Source organism: Vigna umbellata, chromosome 1 (genome assembly GCF_029865625.1).
Source record: "Vigna umbellata cultivar VRB3 chromosome 1, Vumbellata_1.0, whole genome shotgun sequence".
Classification (NCBI taxonomy): Eukaryota; Viridiplantae; Streptophyta; class Magnoliopsida; order Fabales; family Fabaceae; genus Vigna; species Vigna umbellata.
In genome coordinates, this window is record NC_142165.1 from 12,156,114 (window position 1) to 12,173,085 (window position 16,972).

General features: G+C 35.1%; 2 protein-coding genes across 3 annotated transcripts; both read left to right on the top strand.

The window, feature by feature from the left end:
- The first annotated feature begins 3,022 nt into the window (after positions 1-3,022).
- Positions 3,023-11,095, top strand: LOC124847375 (auxin response factor 6-like). Of its 2 annotated transcripts, XM_047324857.2 has the most exons (14): positions 3,023-3,568; positions 4,170-4,282; positions 5,096-5,194; positions 5,295-5,351; positions 5,428-5,586; positions 5,672-5,756; positions 6,402-6,492; positions 6,840-7,004; positions 7,081-7,203; positions 8,132-8,207; positions 8,346-8,493; positions 8,633-9,759; positions 10,100-10,296; positions 10,657-11,095. In XM_047324857.2, the coding sequence occupies exons 1-14, from the start codon at positions 3,523-3,525 to the stop codon at positions 10,856-10,858; spliced, it is 2,688 nt and encodes an 895-aa protein (XP_047180813.1). In that variant the 5' UTR covers positions 3,023-3,522; the 3' UTR covers positions 10,859-11,095. The 2 variants fall into 2 exon arrangements, with proteins under 2 accessions (XP_047180813.1, XP_087951336.1); XM_088095210.1 differs by lacking the exons at positions 3,023-3,568; positions 4,170-4,282; positions 5,096-5,194 and having other exon boundaries at positions 5,295-5,346.
- A 1,016-nt stretch (positions 11,096-12,111) lies between these two features.
- Positions 12,112-16,756, top strand: LOC148204653 (Pentatricopeptide repeat (PPR) superfamily protein). The gene is made up of 3 exons (XM_088095215.1): positions 12,112-14,763; positions 15,195-15,762; positions 16,502-16,756. Exon 1 carries the CDS (start codon positions 12,260-12,262, stop codon positions 14,447-14,449), a length of 2,190 nt encoding a protein of 729 aa, XP_087951341.1. The 5' UTR covers positions 12,112-12,259; the 3' UTR covers positions 14,450-14,763; positions 15,195-15,762; positions 16,502-16,756.
- Positions 16,757-16,972: the final 216 nt, after the last annotated feature.

Consider the following 16,972-nt stretch of genomic DNA (forward strand, 5'->3'; position numbering starts at 1 on the left):
ATACATTTAAATTAAATAAATTTCAGTTACATTACTACTATTAATTCAAAAAAATATATAATATATAAATTTATATTTATTATATTTACAATTTTTCTGAAATAACTTTTCAAAATAATTATTCTTCTTTCTTCGTAAGAAATTTGAACATACACATTTATATATCTATACAAAGCATCCCAGGAAATAAAATTACGTAAGAATATATAAAATTTTTTCCTTTTATCTTTTATTCGTCACTCTTTAAGAAGTTTTGTAAGAATTTAGAAAATATAGCAGAGTAATAAAATGCTTTAAATAATAAGATTAGTTTTTAAAAATTTAAAAATATAAATAAAATTTCAGTTAAAAAGTTTCATTATATATAATTATAAAACATATTATCTACGAGTTCTTTATCCTCTTTCTAAGTCTTTTAACTCGTATTTCGTTTGTTTGAAGATCAGGAAATGCTCAAGTGATCACTAAGGCAAGATTTTTAAGTTTATCCAGCCAGTTCTTAAAAAAAGTAAGTTAGTTTATGTTTTTTTCCTAGTTTATAAGTTTTTTCATGCATGTGAGTGTTGTTCTATCACATGTGTCATCTAAGTCTTTTACAAGACTCTCTACTGATTAATGGTACTAATAGTATGTCTTGATCATGATTATGTGGTTTGTAGGAGCAGATAGAGTTCCTTGAGTTAGGGAGTCGTTATAAGTTTCATAAAGCAATTTGAGCTTCTAACAGGTAAGGGAAACTTAATACCTTATTTGTATGCTTAAGATCCTCTAAGAACGTGAAACTGCATGTCTAACTTGTCTGAAATTAATGGTTGAATGACTGAATAATCTCATGCATTGAATTGGTTTTGTATTGTTTGAAATTGTCTGCTTGGGTTAAGTTGAGGAATTGAGAATATCGCCATTTGAGCAAATTGATATTTATTTTGACACTTAAACTTGTTTTCAAACCATTACTAAGCCAATAATATTAATTTGGTCATATAAATAGGTCCCTAGTTTCCTAATTTGAAACTTTGAAGTTATTGTTTTCTTATATGGCGTTGAGTGACATTGATGTGGTGTTTAGCACTAGCTTGATAGTGAGGGTTAGGGAATATTTCAGCTTCAAGTCGTTAAGTGCCAGGTTTGTGTCGTTTAACGACCAAAAAAATGCGAATTGATTTGCATTGAGCGTTGGCTTTGTATAATTGAGCGCCACTTTTTCCTGCATGTGTGAGACATTTTTCTTCATAATTCGCTAGGCAAAAGGTTAGTCTCATCCGGCGAGGAAAATTGTGAGAGTTTTGGTTTTTAGATATGGAATTGACTATGATACTTATGAATGCTTGATACGCTTAATATGAAAGGAACTACCTTGTCAAGGGAATCTGTTTATCATTCGCAATCTGATGGGAAAACGGAGAATCTAAACAAGACATTGGAGATTTATTTGAGGTGTTATGTTTATGAGAATCCTAAGTCTTAGCCTAATATGCTATCTTGGACCTAATATTGGTATAATACTTCCTTTCACCACAGTTTAGACATAATTCCTTTTCAAGCTGTGTTTGTAAGATTTCTTCCTAAAATTGTTAAATATGAACATAATCCGAAGGATTTTATTTCGGTACAAGAAGTTTTGATAACCAAGGATCAGCTTATATTACAATTGAAGGAAAATTTACTGAAATCTAAAAATTATATGAAATAAGTAGATAAAAGGAGGAGAGATATCCATTTGGAGGTAGGAGATACTGCTTTGGTTAAACTACAACCATACATACAACAATCTGTAGCATTATACACCAAAAACTTGGACTCAAGTTTTTTGGACCGTTTGAGGTGATTCAAAAGATTGGTTCAATGACTTATAAATTAAAGCTATAAGAGGTAGTCAAAATAAATCATGTTTTTCACATTTCTCTGCTCAAGAAGTTTCAAGGTAATTTACCACAACAGTACGTACCTTTGCCTCTCACTACATCAGAATTCGACCCTACAAATCAACCATGGACAATATTAAGATATAGAGTGACAAGAAATTATCAGAAAGTGTCGCAGGTCTTAGTGTAATGGGACATTTTAGAACCTAAAAAGGCTATTTGAAAAGATGTCGAGGAAGTGAAAGATTCATATACTCTGTTCAACTTTGAGGACAAAATTGTTTCTTATGACGAAGGTAATATAACATGCATAAAAGGGTAGAAGAGATAATTAACACCAAAGTCACATAGTGATCATGTAAATAATGTGATAGATGATAAAAAACAGAGAAATAGTTATAAAAAGTTCATGTCAGTAAAAAACAATCGTATATTTGAAAAATTATGTGGGGGCATAGTGTGTGATATACATCGTCTTTTTGAATTCTCTTTCTCTCTGTTAATTTTTCTAATCTCTATTAATTGTGACTTATTTTCATATGATTTAGGTTAAATGGTGATTTTGTCATGGATGAATTTTGTTTGTCTTTTATGATCAAATACACTGATTTTTTATATATTGAAACTCAAAATCAGTGAGAGACAGTAAAAAAATTCAACCGTGAATCGAAATTGTAAAAAAAAAAATAGTACAGTTGACAAAAACGATTACAAAAATACACTGAAAAAAATTGAAATTCATGAAGACATAAATATTTTTAAATTTTCTAATCATGACACTCTATCCTTTTGCAAAACCTCATAATACTTTTGTTTTGAAAATATTATACTATTTCTCAAAAGTTTTTTTTTTCAAGATCAGCTTTGCTTTAATTTCAATAAATGTTTATAGTTTAAAACATTTGTTTGGCATAACTTTCTTACATTTGTTTAGAATATTAAAGGAAAATATTTGTTCTTATCTCTGTCATTAAAAAATATTCTGAACAATATAAAAATTAATCAATCATGTTTTGGTAGTAAAAAAGAGAAGTTGGTCAAATTTGGGAAGTTCTGGGTTGATAGTATCCAATGAGTATCTATGTACGTATAGTAGAAAAGTTCCGTATTTTCCGTCGTCGTTACCATTTCGTATAGTAGCCATGGATCAATTATTACCAGTCACTGTGCATTATTGTTGTGAGTAACAACATAGCCATTACTCGTTTCGCTTTCTCTATCTCTCTCTCTCACACACACACGCACACACAAATCGCATTCTCTGCTTCTTCCACTGAAATCCACATGAATGTCACTCTCACTTCACTCGCCTCTCTCCTTCACTCTCTCTAATTCCACTGTTCACCTTCCTTTCTGTGAGATCTGCCGAGCTAGGGTTTCAGCTTCAGCTTCCAAATTAGGGTTGGATTTGGGCGTGTTATGAGAACCAGGAGGTTCGGGTGTTGCATTGGAAGTGGCTTCGGATGATGGGATTCTGTGGGTGCTGTTAATTTTTGGTGGGTGGGTGGGTGGACTATGACTTAGGACCATTTCTGATTCAAAGGGACGTGCAAAATTTGCGTGCATAATAATAACAACAATAATGATGATTTTATTCAACTTCGGGTGCTTGGGTTTTTACTAGTTTGGAACCTCACCTGTTGTTATAGCTCCAAGCATGAAGCTTTCTTCTTCTGGATTTAATCAACCGGGGGAGGAAGAAGGTAGTGGTAGCTTCTTTAATTCTTTCGTTTTTGTGCAAATTGTTTTGTATGCTGTTCTGCGCTGTCCCCCACTTTTTGAGAATTTCTCTTGTCTTGACGTTTGTTATGTGTTTTTTTGTGTGGGTGGTTCTTTTTGTCTTTGCATGGATTTGGGGGGAGAGGACATGAATACACTAGAAGTACAATACTTGTAGGTTTTGTTTGTCATTATTACATGGCATCGAGTGAGGTTGAACAAGTTGCCGTGGTCTGTTTTTGTTTGTTTTTAATATTTATGTACAGGTCAGGGTCAACTTCTTAGCGTCATGTCGATTTAATTTAAGTGTCGGTGGTGCCTAGTCTGCTGGTGTTTGCAGTTTATGATTTTAAGTTTGAGGTGACAAGGTTGTGTTGTGTTACTATTTATGTGTGGTTATTCTGTTTGCCTGTTTGTTTGCGCGGTTGGAGTTTGGATTGTGGTATGGTGTTTTTGATTGGTAAATATGCAGTGGACTTAATGTGTTGATTACTGATATGCCACTTGTAGACTGGACTATAGGTCCTTTCTGACTCGTGGGAAATGATTTACTTCATGTGTACTCATGTTAGTCTGATTTTGCAGGGGAGAAAAAATGTTTGAATTCTGAGCTTTGGCATGCATGTGCTGGCCCTCTGGTTTCTCTGCCTCCTGTTGGAAGTCGTGTAGTCTACTTTCCCCAAGGTCACAGTGAGCAGGTCAGTAATGCTAAGTTGGATTTATTGAACCATCCCTAAATTTTTTTACATTGTGAAAAGTTGTATAGAAAATTAGAACCTCACTTAGTATGTCCTTACGATCTCAGTGAGCAGGGTAGTTGTACTATTCTATCTATCTTCTGAAGTCAGTGGAGTAGACGTCAACTTATTGTTTCTTGTGTATGTATGGTAAAATTAGTTATGCTTGTGCCGATTCAAGCTTGTAACATTAAGACAAGATAAAATTGGTCTGATAGGACTGGGGACTCAACTTTTCAGCAGTACTATGAAAGTATGAAGTGCTGTAAGCTGAGTTACATGTTAGCAGACTTCACGAATTAGTGTTTAAGTCATTGTGCCTGGAAGGAGGGAGGACGGGCTAATTAAGTGATGAGAAAATAAAAGATGCTTCATTAATCCTTTGATTTTATTCTTTCTGTTGTTTCTACTTCTCTAGCTTATAAGCAAAGTCCATAGTAACATATGTGATATTCTTTATCTTTATTCTTGAAATGAGCATCGTTTTTTTTTATTAGCATGAGTATTTTTTATTAGCATGAGTACCGCTTTGTTGAATTTATGATTTCAGTTCTGGAAGAGTCTGAACGTTGGTTGTCCTGAATATTATGGTATGGATCTCTAGTATAATTTCTATGCTAAAAATGAGTGACCGACAGATACAGAAATCTTTGTTGTATCATCATGATTAATTTCAGTTTATAATTTTTCCTGACGCGGAAGGGGTTCCAAACTATTGTTTCATTTATATCTGTTTCTTTAGTCTTTTGACAAATATAGATGTTGATTTTACAGGTTGCTGCTTCAACCAACAGGGAAGTAGATGCACATATTCCTAATTACCCTAACTTGCCACCGCAACTTATCTGTCAGCTTCACAATGTAACAATGCATGTAAGGATAACATTTATAGTTCTTAAATTCAGGTTAAATATACCTCAGAACGCATTTTTATCAGCTTGCACTCTGAACCTTTAAAGCATGCATCTTGCAGGCGGATGCTGAAACTGATGAAGTATATGCACAAATGACTCTGCAACCTCTAAGTCCAGTACTTTTCTCTTATTTTCTACCTTTTTCTTATATATATATTTTGATAGCATATTTTGACATTATTAATTTTGTAGCAAGAGCAAAAGGAGGTGTATCTTATGCCTGCTGAATTGGGCACTCCCAGCAAGCAACCAACAAATTACTTCTGCAAAACATTAACTGCAAGTGATACCAGCACTCATGGAGGATTTTCTGTTCCTCGAAGAGCAGCTGAAAAAGTCTTCCCTCCTCTTGTAAGTCATATTAACTTTGTGATATATTTTATTCTCAGTAGTTAGTTTGTCATTTCTTGATGTGACTAATATGTTTCTTGAACAGGATTACTCACAGCAGCCTCCTGCTCAAGAACTAATTGCTAGAGATCTTCATGATAATGAATGGAAGTTTAGACACATATTTCGAGGTTTATTTTTTTAAGCTTTTGGTATAAAATTATTTGTGGACTCCACATCTACTTTTTTCTGTTCACTTTATGCTGTTCCTCTACTGGTAATAAACACCTATTATGTAATTACATATTCAATGCACTCAAATCTGCGATCTTCCTTTTTATTGTGCAAAACATAATCTGAGTAGCATTGGAAGCAGGACATAGGTTTCTAAGGAGTAATTTATTTGCATATGATATGACTAAATTAGCTGCACTATTTCTATTTATGGCTTACTGCATACTCATTCCATCCTTATTTGGTTCGCTGCTTGGCTTGTTTGGTCCAATTTGTTTCTTGTCTTAAACTTAGCATTACAACTTGTAAAATAGCATTGCTTTTTGTAATATTAAAATTTAACTCAACTTTGGCCAGTCTAATTTTTTATTTAGCAAGAACAATATGAAGGCTTTGTTAAGGATCATTATAAATGTTGAGTGTATAGTCCTTGATCATATACGACTTATCTTCTCTGGCTCTTCCACTTCTCCTGAAAATCCTTTTCCTTGTCAAATTTGACAATTGTGTATGTGAAACCAAGGAATGATTAGCTCATAAACATTAGTTAAATTGTTTCTTAAATGTTTTCACTAATAACTACTTTATATCTTCACTTTCAGGTCAGCCCAAAAGGCATCTTCTTACTACTGGTTGGAGTGTCTTTGTCAGTGCCAAGAGGCTTGTTGCGGGTGATTCAGTCCTTTTCATCTGGTACGTATAATTCTAATATTTCCAATGACTATCCAATTGGAGGTTCAACTTGTCTTTTCTCCCTCCATCTTGTATACAGTTTTCGTTATAGATGTATTCTAAACTGAAGGAACTTATTAGAGAGATTAGACTAGAAATCATACTTATTTGTATTATTTCCTCATTATTTTAAAATTATGTCCGTCTTTGGGAGCTTTATAATCTGAAAAAATTGTTTATCTTGTTAGCCTGCTTGTAGAACAATATCACCAGTAGTTGCATTTATATAGATCATAGACATGACCAAAATCAATTACAAGGAACTATTAAGATATTATTGTAATCATTCTTCCTGTTCTTTTTATCAGGAATGAAAAAAATCAATTACTCTTGGGCATACGGCGAGCAAATCGTCCACAGACTATCATGCCATCATCAGTTCTGTCAAGTGATAGCATGCACATTGGTCTTCTTGCTGCTGCAGCTCATGCAACTGCTACAAACAGCCGCTTTACTATATTCTATAATCCTAGGTATGTAACTTTAATGCAAATGATGAGAATTATTACCCTAAAAATCATACTGAGCTTGCTTTTCTCTTTTTAATAGGGCAAGCCCATCTGAATTTGTCATTCCTTTGGCCAAGTATGTTAAAGCAGTATATCATACACGAGTTTCTGTTGGGATGCGATTTAGGATGCTGTTTGAGACAGAAGAATCAAGTGTTCGTCGGTAGGTATTTCTTGTCCTATATTTTCCCCTCTCCTGTGTGAAACATAGTGTTCACATTATGTTTTTGTCCTGCTACTTACGCGAGAGAGTTTATTTGGCTAAATTACTTCTTGGGTCCATATACTTTATGGACAAATTCAAAATTTTCTGATAGTTTGGAATTAAAGTTTCATTTTTAAAATGGTTCATATAACCCTCTAATGGTAGGGTGGTGGGTCATGGGACTAATTTTTTTAAACTATAGGGGATATCTCAATTCTCTCAAAGTATTAGAGTCCAATGATGTAATTTAGCTTAAAATTTTACTTTCCCGATTTTATTTATGTTCTTTTTTTGTGGTTCATCAATGAACGTGTGCAGTCTCCTGTGTAATGAATAAAGAAACAAATATACTGCTATTCACAGAATACTGTAGTTTCCCAATCAGCCTTGCTGGTAACTGCTCATGATCCCACCCCATTTGTAATAGTGAAATTATTAGCTGGACCCCGTTATGTGGGACTTTGACTTAAACAATTGTGTCAGTTGCAAATGTGCTGTGGACTTTTGATCCTATTAAACACTGCCCACTTTTCTCTTTAACTTTCCTTGATTTCGGATCTTGCCTTTTTATGTTACTGATTTGTTGATTTGTAGACATTATTCTTGCAATAGTAGTTTTCTGTATGTCATTTGATGCTTGCCACACTGTGCTGTGCACTCCTGTTCCTGACTGTTGACGCATTATTATGTGCTTCCATACTATAAAGGTCAAAGTTTTTGTTGAGTGATTAGCCATGGCAATATATGCATGTATCCTTCCAAAAGACAAAGGCTTTGAATGATTAGCCACAACAATATTTGCTTTTCTTCAGAACAACAATCTTTTCTAAGTTTGTTTTTTCTTAAACATTTGAACCTATACTTACTGTAACATGTTATTGTCCAGATACATGGGTACCATAACTGGTATTAGTGATTTAGATCCTGTCCGCTGGCCAAATTCACACTGGCGTTCTGTGAAGGTTTGTCATGATTGTTTGATTCATCTAGCAACTATATGTTGTTGTCATGATACAATTTAGCACTATTATAGAAATATCTGAGGTTGTGTTTACAGATGATGTATAATCTGTTTTCTTAACTTATGTTTACTGGTGTAGGTTGGCTGGGATGAGTCCACTGCAGGGGAGAGGCAGCCAAGAGTTTCCTTGTGGGAGATTGAACCTTTGACAACATTCCCAATGTATCCATCTCCATTCCCCTTAAGGTTGAGGCGTCCTTGGCCAACGGGCCTACCTTCTTTGTATGGTATGTGGTGGTTCTGGTAATAAAATTTGCCTCATGTCATTCTCTGGGATCTGTTGCCTATATGCTTTATCTTATTGACTTGTGATGTACACAGCATCTTCATTTTAATTTATTTACGTCTTCCATTTGTGTAAGTCAGGTCTCAAAGATGGAGACATGGGCATTGGTTCTCCATTCATGTGGCTCCAAGGTGGACTTGGGGACCAAGGAATGCAATCTTTAAATTTCCAGGGGCTTGGTGTTACACCATGGATGCAACCTAAACTTGACTCTTCTATGCCAGGTCTTCAACCAGAGTTATACCAAGCAATGGCTTCTTCTGCATTCCAGGAAATGAGGACAATAGATCCCTCAAAATCTTCCCAACCTCTGTTGCAGTTTCAGCAGACTTCAAATGTTCCCAGTGCTCATACCTCTGAGGTACAGAGGCAAGTATTACCACAGTCTCAGCCTCAAAGCACCCTTCTACAAAATTTTCAAGAAAACCAAGTGCCTGCTCAGTCACAACTTCTGCAACAGCAGTTATATCGCTACCATCCATATGGTGATCAGCGGCAACAGCATCAACAACTTAAAAATTTGCCTGTTCAGCAGCAGTTACCAAATGTCATCTCTCCCTTATCTAATTTTGCATCAGGTACCCAGTCTCAATCTCCTCCCATGCAAGCTCTTGCTACGCATTGCCAGCAGCAGAGTTTTCCTGAACCTATCAGGAATCATATATCTGGTTCTGATGTTTCCCCTATCCAGAGTCTACTAGGAACGTTCTCCCATGATGGAACATCCCAGTTACTTAACTTGAGTGGGTCCAATTCCGTTATATCTTCTGCATCCATCCTACCCAAGCAAATGGCAATTGAACCTCAGGTTCCCTCTGCTTCTGCTCAGTGCGTGTTGCCTCAGGTTGAAAACTTGGGAACATCACAATCAAATGTGTCTGAACTTGCTGTTCTGCCTCCCTTTCCTGGAAGAGAACATTCTGCATACCATGGTGCTGCTGATCCTCAGAGCAATCTTTTATTTGGGATTAACATCGATCCCTCTTCTCTTATGCTGCAAAATGGCGTGTCAAACCTGAGAAATATGGGCAGTGTGAATGATTCATTATCATTGCCATTTTCTGCTTCAAATTGTGGTGGTACCACAGGCACTGATTTTCCCTTAAGTTCAAACATGACAACTTCAAGTTGTGTGGATGAATCAGGCTTCTTGCAGTCTTCTGAAAATGTAGACCAAGCAAACACACCGACTGGAACCTTTGTTAAGGTAATATCTAATGTATTTTTTGTTTATAGATGGTATCCCTGCGTTTATATATTTTATATGCAGCCACTTTTTAATATAATTTACCAAAATGAAGCAACAGTTTACCAGTTGAAGTATTGGTTCAAGTTACAAGTTAAATATATTTGTATAATGTATTTATGATCAATGTTGAATTGGGTCTACGCTACAGTGATAATAACCCTGTATATACAAACAGTAGTCTATGGTTTTGTTGGAAAAGTTTCATATTGTAGCTCATTTTTTATTTTTGTTTCCTCTTGTTTTTTAAGACTTCTTGTCAATTGTCAAGGACTAATATTATGCGGTGTAATTTTTACAGGTTCACAAGTCAGGGTCCTTTGGCAGGTCACTGGACATTTCTAAGTTCAGCAGCTATGATGAGTTGCGTAGTGAGCTTGCTCGCATGTTTGGCCTTGAAGGCCAACTAGAGGACCCTAAGACTCAGAGATCAGGCTGGCAGCTTGTATTTGTTGACCGGGAGAATGATATTCTTCTTCTTGGTGATGATCCTTGGCAGTAAGTTGCTTTATGCCAGTTGTTACTTATGTTCAAGTTATAGTATATTATCTTAAGAATTGCTACGTCCTTCATTGATGCCAATGCCGTAGGTGCTATAGGTATAGTTAGCGATGTTTCTTGTATATTTGACACTTCTCAACATGTTGACGATTTGCAAAGTTAAATTTTGTGGATCTGAATATTTTTTTTTTCTGTAATTTTTGTTGTTCCTTATAGTAAAATTTTTATTATCATTAACTTTGAGGACATGGTTTTTGCTCTGAGACTACTGCAATCTTAGTCAAATGGGCACTTCATTTTTAGACTTTGCTGATTCCTGATTCTGCACAGAAACATTTACATTTGATAATTTTGCAGGGAGTTTGTGAACAATGTGTGGTACATAAAAATCCTATCTCCACTAGAAGTGCAGCAAATGGGCAAAGGTGTCAGTCCTTCTACTTCTGCCCCAGGTCACAAACTTTCTACCTCTGGCAACTCTTGTGATAATTATGCAAGTCAACAGGAGTTGAGAAGTTCCAGAAATGGCATGGCATCAATGGGGTCTTTTCACTACTAGGACATTCTCCCGTGTAAAGAATGTTAGTTGAAAAATTATGGTGGCAGAATTCTATGTTACAGAGTTTCTTATGTATGGATTGGTTCAGCATTCTTATACTTCACATTCATGTTGAGATGTAGTGATTTTGCAAGGTCTTTATATAGATCAACAGCAAATGACTGTAAATTATAATAGGTGACCTTGTTTCTGTAATGGTTAGTTGCTTATAGCAAGTAATTAATTTAGTTCTTGCAATCGAAATAGTTTCATTTCCCCTCATTTTACATTCTGACAACTTTTTATGAAGTGATTTCAAAACTTTCTGATAAATTATTTTGATGAACAAATAGTTTCATTGAAGCAATATTAATTAATGCAATCAAGAATATTTAAAATGACATTTTTGGAGTTGTCGGATACAATTTCCCGTAGGTCTTGCGGTTCAAGCTTTGGTTAAGTAATAATTTACTATGCTCATTGTGAAAAGTTGATTTTTACTGCAATATGTTTTCTAGGTGAAAACTAAAACTTATGATTAGATGTTTTAAGTTTATTTTTGAGATTTTTTTTTAATTTTCTTTTTACAAGTAATATTTAAATATAGTTTAAGTGTATTATGCCCTCTATTCACTTTTTTTTAAGTAAAATAGGTTCTATTTTTGCCTATGATTACTTTTTTCAGAAAATGTACTTTTTCAATTCACAGCGAGATTTAAACTCAATACTATTTATTAAGGATGTGGTTTTAGAGGATTTCAGACAAAAGAAAGTCAAGTAAAAAGCTGAGCTTCTCATTCTTACTAACTAAAAAATAAATAAGATATATTTGGAAGAATAAAATATGTAATAAGTTTTTTATGTTATAATGTGAAGTTTTTTATTTGATAAAAAAATAAAAAATTATTTAAAAAATTTAAAATGCTTTAGGAATTTTGTATATAAATCAATTAATTTTATTTTTTTATTCTTATAAAATAACTTTAATTTCAGAATTAAAATTAATTTATTCTTATAAAATTATTTTAACTTTAAATTTATTTGTCAACTATCTCAAATGAACATATTTTTTTTATCTTTATCTATGTAATTGATTTTCTTAATCACACTTGTTTTTTGTCTACTTTTTATAATTTATTATGTCTAAATTTAATTTTAGTTTTTGTATACATATTAATAAATTAATAATTAAAAAAAACTGAGTAATATAATATAAATTGACCGTAAATTTCAAAACATATTTATAAAAAACAATAGCTTTTGAATTCGCGAGGGTTATGTTTTCTGCTTCTGAACGAGGAACCAAACCCTGCTCTTGTATCTCTCTCACCGTGATTCGTAACAAACACTGCATCATCAGAATCGTTATAGATCGCGGTGGCTCCATTGGGGTTAGTTTCTCCCCTTCAATCTCTCACCTTGATGTTGAAAACATTCAAATCCTCAACCAATGTGAGTAGGGTCTCGCTACTTCGCTTCAAAATCCCTTTTTTCCCACTTTGCACAACTGCCCCGGGCAGCAATTTGTATGATAATGAATGTGAGAGTAGTGACACTGAGACAGAGTGGGAGAGATTGCTCAAACCCTTTGACCTCAAACAGCTTAGAAGGTCACTCGCCCCAATTAGCCCTTTTCAGCTTTGTAAATTGCTGGTGCTTCCTCTTGACATTCCCACTTCAATGGAACTGTTTCAAAGGGCTGGTGCCCAAAAGGGGTATTGCCACACCTTTGATGTCTACTGTCTCTTAATTGATAAGCTTGGGGCTGTTGGGGACTTCAAAGTTGTTGAAAACTTGTTGAAGCAAATGAAAGATGAAGGAGTTGTGTTTAAGGAATCACTCTTTATTTTGATCATGAAGCATTATGGGAAGGCAGGGTTGCCTGGCCAGGCAACTAGGCTTTTGTTGGACATGTGGGGTGTTTATTCCTGTGACCCTACTTTTAAGTCCTATAATGTTGTGTTGCAGATTCTGGTTGATGGGAATTGTCCTAGGGTAGCACCTAATGTTTTCTATGACATGTTGAGTAGAGGTGTTTCTCCCACCGTGTATACCTTTGGTGTGGTCATGAAAGCCTTGTGTATGGTTAATGAAGTTGATTCGGCTTGCTCGCTTCTCAGGGACCTGGCGAAGCACGGGTGTGTTCCAAATTCTGTCATTTACCAGACCCTGATTCATGCTCTCTGTGAAAACAATAGAGTGAGTGAAGCGATGCGGCTTTTGGAGGACATGTTTCTGATGTGCTGTGAGCCTGATGTTCAGACCTTCAATGATGTCATCCGTGGCCTTTGCAGGGCCGGTCGGATTCATGAGGCAGCGAAGTTGGTTGATCGAATGTTTCTTCGAGGTTTCAGCGCAGATGCTCTCACTTATGGATATTTAATGCATGGGTTGTGCAGAATGGGGCAAGTTGATGAAGCAAGGACCTTACTGAACAAAATTCCCAGTCCCAACACTGTGCTCTATAATACATTAATCAATGGATATGTTTCTAGTGGAAGGTTTGAAGAAGCCAAGGGTCTTCTGTACAATAGCATGGTAACTGCGGGTTATGAACCTGATGCCTACACGTTTAACATAATGATCGATGGATTTTGCAAGAAAGGGTATTTGGTTTCGGCCCTTGAATTTTTATCTGAGGTGGTAGCAAAAGGCTTTGAGCCCAATGTGATCACGTACACCATATTGATAAATGGTTTCTGCAAGCAAGGAAGATTCGAGGAAGTGGCTGAAATTTTGAATAGCATGTCAACCAAGGGTCTGAGTCTGACTACAGTTGGGTACAATTGCTTGATCGGTGCACTGTCAAAGGATGGGAAGATTGAAGAAGCTTTACAACTGTTTCGCGAAATGTCAACCAAAGGATGTAAACCTGACATTTATACATTTAATTCTTTAATACATGGACTGTGCATGAATGATAAGATGGAACATGCCTTGAGTTTGTATCATGACATGTTCTTGGAGGGTGTCATTGCTAACACAGTAACGTACAATACGTTGATTAGTGCACTTCTTATGAGAGATTCAGTTCAACAAGCATTTAAGCTTGTCGATGAAATGCTATTTAAAGGGTGTCCTTTAGACAGTATTACGTATAATGGCCTTATTAAAGTTCTGTGTAGAACTGGGTCAGTTGAAAAAGGATTGGGATTGTTTGAAGAAATGCTTGGGAAAGGGATTTTTCCAACTGTTACAACTTGCAATATTTTGATCAGTGCCTTGTGTAGAACTGGAAAAGTAAATGATGCTTTAAAATTTCTCCGGGATATGATTCATCGTGGTTTGACACCAAATGTAGTCAGTTATAACTGCCTGATCAATGGTCTTTGCAAGATGGGTCATGTTCAAGAGGCACTAAACATTTTTAATAGGTTACAAGGTGAAGGAATTTGTCCTGATGATATTACATATAACACACTGATCAGTAGACACTGTCATGAGGATATGTTTAATGATGCGTGTCTGCTTTTACATAGAGGCGTAGATAATGGGTTCATTCCCAATGAAATCACTTGGTCAATACTGATAAACTATTTTGTAAAAAAAATGCCACGGGGAGCAAGACTTTCTAAGGATTACATGGTGGAATTTGGAGCTTCTTCTCCGTGAAGCCAACATATTGTATGGAGTATTGATTTCATTTGATTTGTCTTTTGGCATTCTGATGTCTCAATTTTGATCCATTTTCTACTCTCATGGAAAATTGGGAGTCCAGCATTTTACCGTGACTTGTTTTTAATATTTATGAGTCATATTGCTGGTTGGATTTTGGAGTTTGCACAAGTGCATAATGGGGAAAGACTATTCTGCGTTATCTCGTCAAACATATCGAAGTTTTCTGTAGATGAAGCATAAACATTCACTTTTTATGAAGTATCAGTAGAAAGAGAGGTAGTTTGGCTGGTTCCACTTCTTTTTAAGAGGTATAAGTTAAAGATATGATTTGATTACATCAAATAAGAAAATATCTTAGCAAATATTTCTCAATATTAGTTATTGATAGTGTTTCTTATTATCGTATTTATTTTTCATTATAAATAGAGACACGCTATAAACAATTACAAGCAACCCTTTCAATAGTATCCATTGTTCCCCTGTCACATGTCGAACTGTCTCCCCTCTGATTGATTGATATGATCTTTTTGCTTTAAAAAACTAGACGGGTTTTTTGTCAATTTATTTATCTCCGTCTCTGATTACTTGGTTGAATTGATATGATTGTGAAACTTAGCTTTTAGATTTAACAGTAGTTTGAGTTTAGTGTTTTTTTTTTTTTTTGTGTTTCTAGCTTGTGCTTGTATTGCTAGTAGGTCTTGTGGTGAATTGGTTTGAGCATTGGTGTTTTGTGTTGTAGAAACACTACCTGTTGGGGTGGATAAGAAGTCACAGGGTTCGTAGTTGGTTGCTCCCCTGGACTAGCTTGAATTATAAGGAAAAAGCGAACTGGCCTGGGATAAGGAACTGTCACAGCCGCTGAGTTGGTGTGATGACTGGTGCAGACGAGCTTGGATTTGAGGGGAAAACAGTGGTAGGTGAGTTGTTTGTGTCTTCTAGTTTTTCTGATTTGGACTTTTTAAAGAAATGGAATTTTCAGCTAAGCTTTCATTTGAGAAGAAATTAACTGACTAGTTGGTGTTGGTCAGACTGCTGAAAAATCTTATAATCTGTTACCAAAACTTTGAGTTTGGGACATTTGATTTTCGAGAGGAATGAAGCACCAACAGATGTTGAAGGTGATGTGTTTTGATTAAAACAATGACAACATTCCACAATGAAGCACATGGACTTCCATGTAATATATCACACCACTATATCAATAATTAGTTTGATTTTATAGTGATAAAAGTTAGCTACGTGACATAAAGGAAGTAAAAGTTACAATCAAACCAGTCATCAGGGCTCGGTAGAAGGACTACTACTCTGTGAGTTCCTCTGTATCTCCTTATCTTTTGCTGTCACTATCTCAGTTTCTCTTTGAAAGTAGTCATTGCTTTTATCTTTACAAACAAACATGCCATGTTTAACAAAGAAGTTTTATCCTATCAAGTATGTCGTGTTCGGGGGATTATCAATATTGATAGCTTTCTTTTTATCTTGATTCTTTCCATACCTCCTATTCTTTCCTTGTTCTCGGGTTTTCTTTCTTTATCTTCTATTGATAGAAGTTGACTTAGGGGGCTAAAGTTCACCCTGCTGGAGAAGACAACTTAGCTATATACATACATATACGTATACACACACACACACACACATATGTAGATATATATATATATTCTAGAGAAGAGTGCCTTCTAGCACATTCCTTCGAACACACACTCTACCGTTAGTTGAAATTTATTTGAAATTACAAAACCATGGGGTGGTCATTATATAAGAAGTGAGACCCACCAATTTTAACAGTGAAAGTATTAGTTGGACCCCTTTAAATTTAACCGCACATGATTCAATCAGTATTTCACATTAACTTTGAGTACATTTTCATTGCTTTGAGACTAACGAAATAGAAGTCAATGCAGAAGTATCAATTACATGCATATCTTCCCAAACAGCAGAGGCTAGAGCAAAGATGCTGACTAAAATTTGAATATATAAGCACTTAATTTTAGAACTTAGCTGATTCCTGATTCTGCGCAGAAACACTTACATTTGACAATTTTACAGGTAGTTTGAGAGCAATGTGGTACATAAATCCTCGTACTGCTGCCCCAGGTCATAAACTTTCTACATCTGGCAATTCCTGCGATAATTATGTGAGCCAACAAGATTGGGAAGTCCCAGAAATGGCATGGCATCAATGGCGGATTTTTCAATAGTACATTCTTCCTTGTAAGGAATGTTTGATGAAAAGTTATGGTGGCAGAATTTGGTGTTATATATTGCAAGTTACTTATATATGGATTGATCTAACATTTTACACATTGTTTAGATTGAGAAGGGAATGAAAATGGAAAGAGAGGAAGAGAAAAAGTATAGAAAGTAAGGTCAGTGAGATTAAGGAGAAGAGACTCAAAAGTGAAAGAAAATAGATAAAAGTTTGTACTTACTTAACTTGATTGATGTGATAGTAAAAGATTTAAAATGGTTGAATTAAAGAACAATAGACTAAAATACACTTATTAAAATTTAATAAAG

Coding starts and splice junctions, on each gene's coding strand:
- LOC124847375 (XM_047324857.2), top strand. CDS start 3,523: ATGAAGCTTTCTTCTTCTGGATTTAATCAACCGGGGGAGGAAGAAG. Junction 5,352..5,427: donor CTCTGCAACCTCTAAGTCCA/GTACTTTTCTCT, acceptor TTAATTTTGTAG/CAAGAGCAAAAGGAGGTGTA. Junction 8,208..8,345: donor CACACTGGCGTTCTGTGAAG/GTTTGTCATGAT, acceptor TTACTGGTGTAG/GTTGGCTGGGATGAGTCCAC.
- LOC148204653 (XM_088095215.1), top strand. CDS start 12,260: ATGTTGAAAACATTCAAATCCTCAACCAATGTGAGTAGGGTCTCGCTA.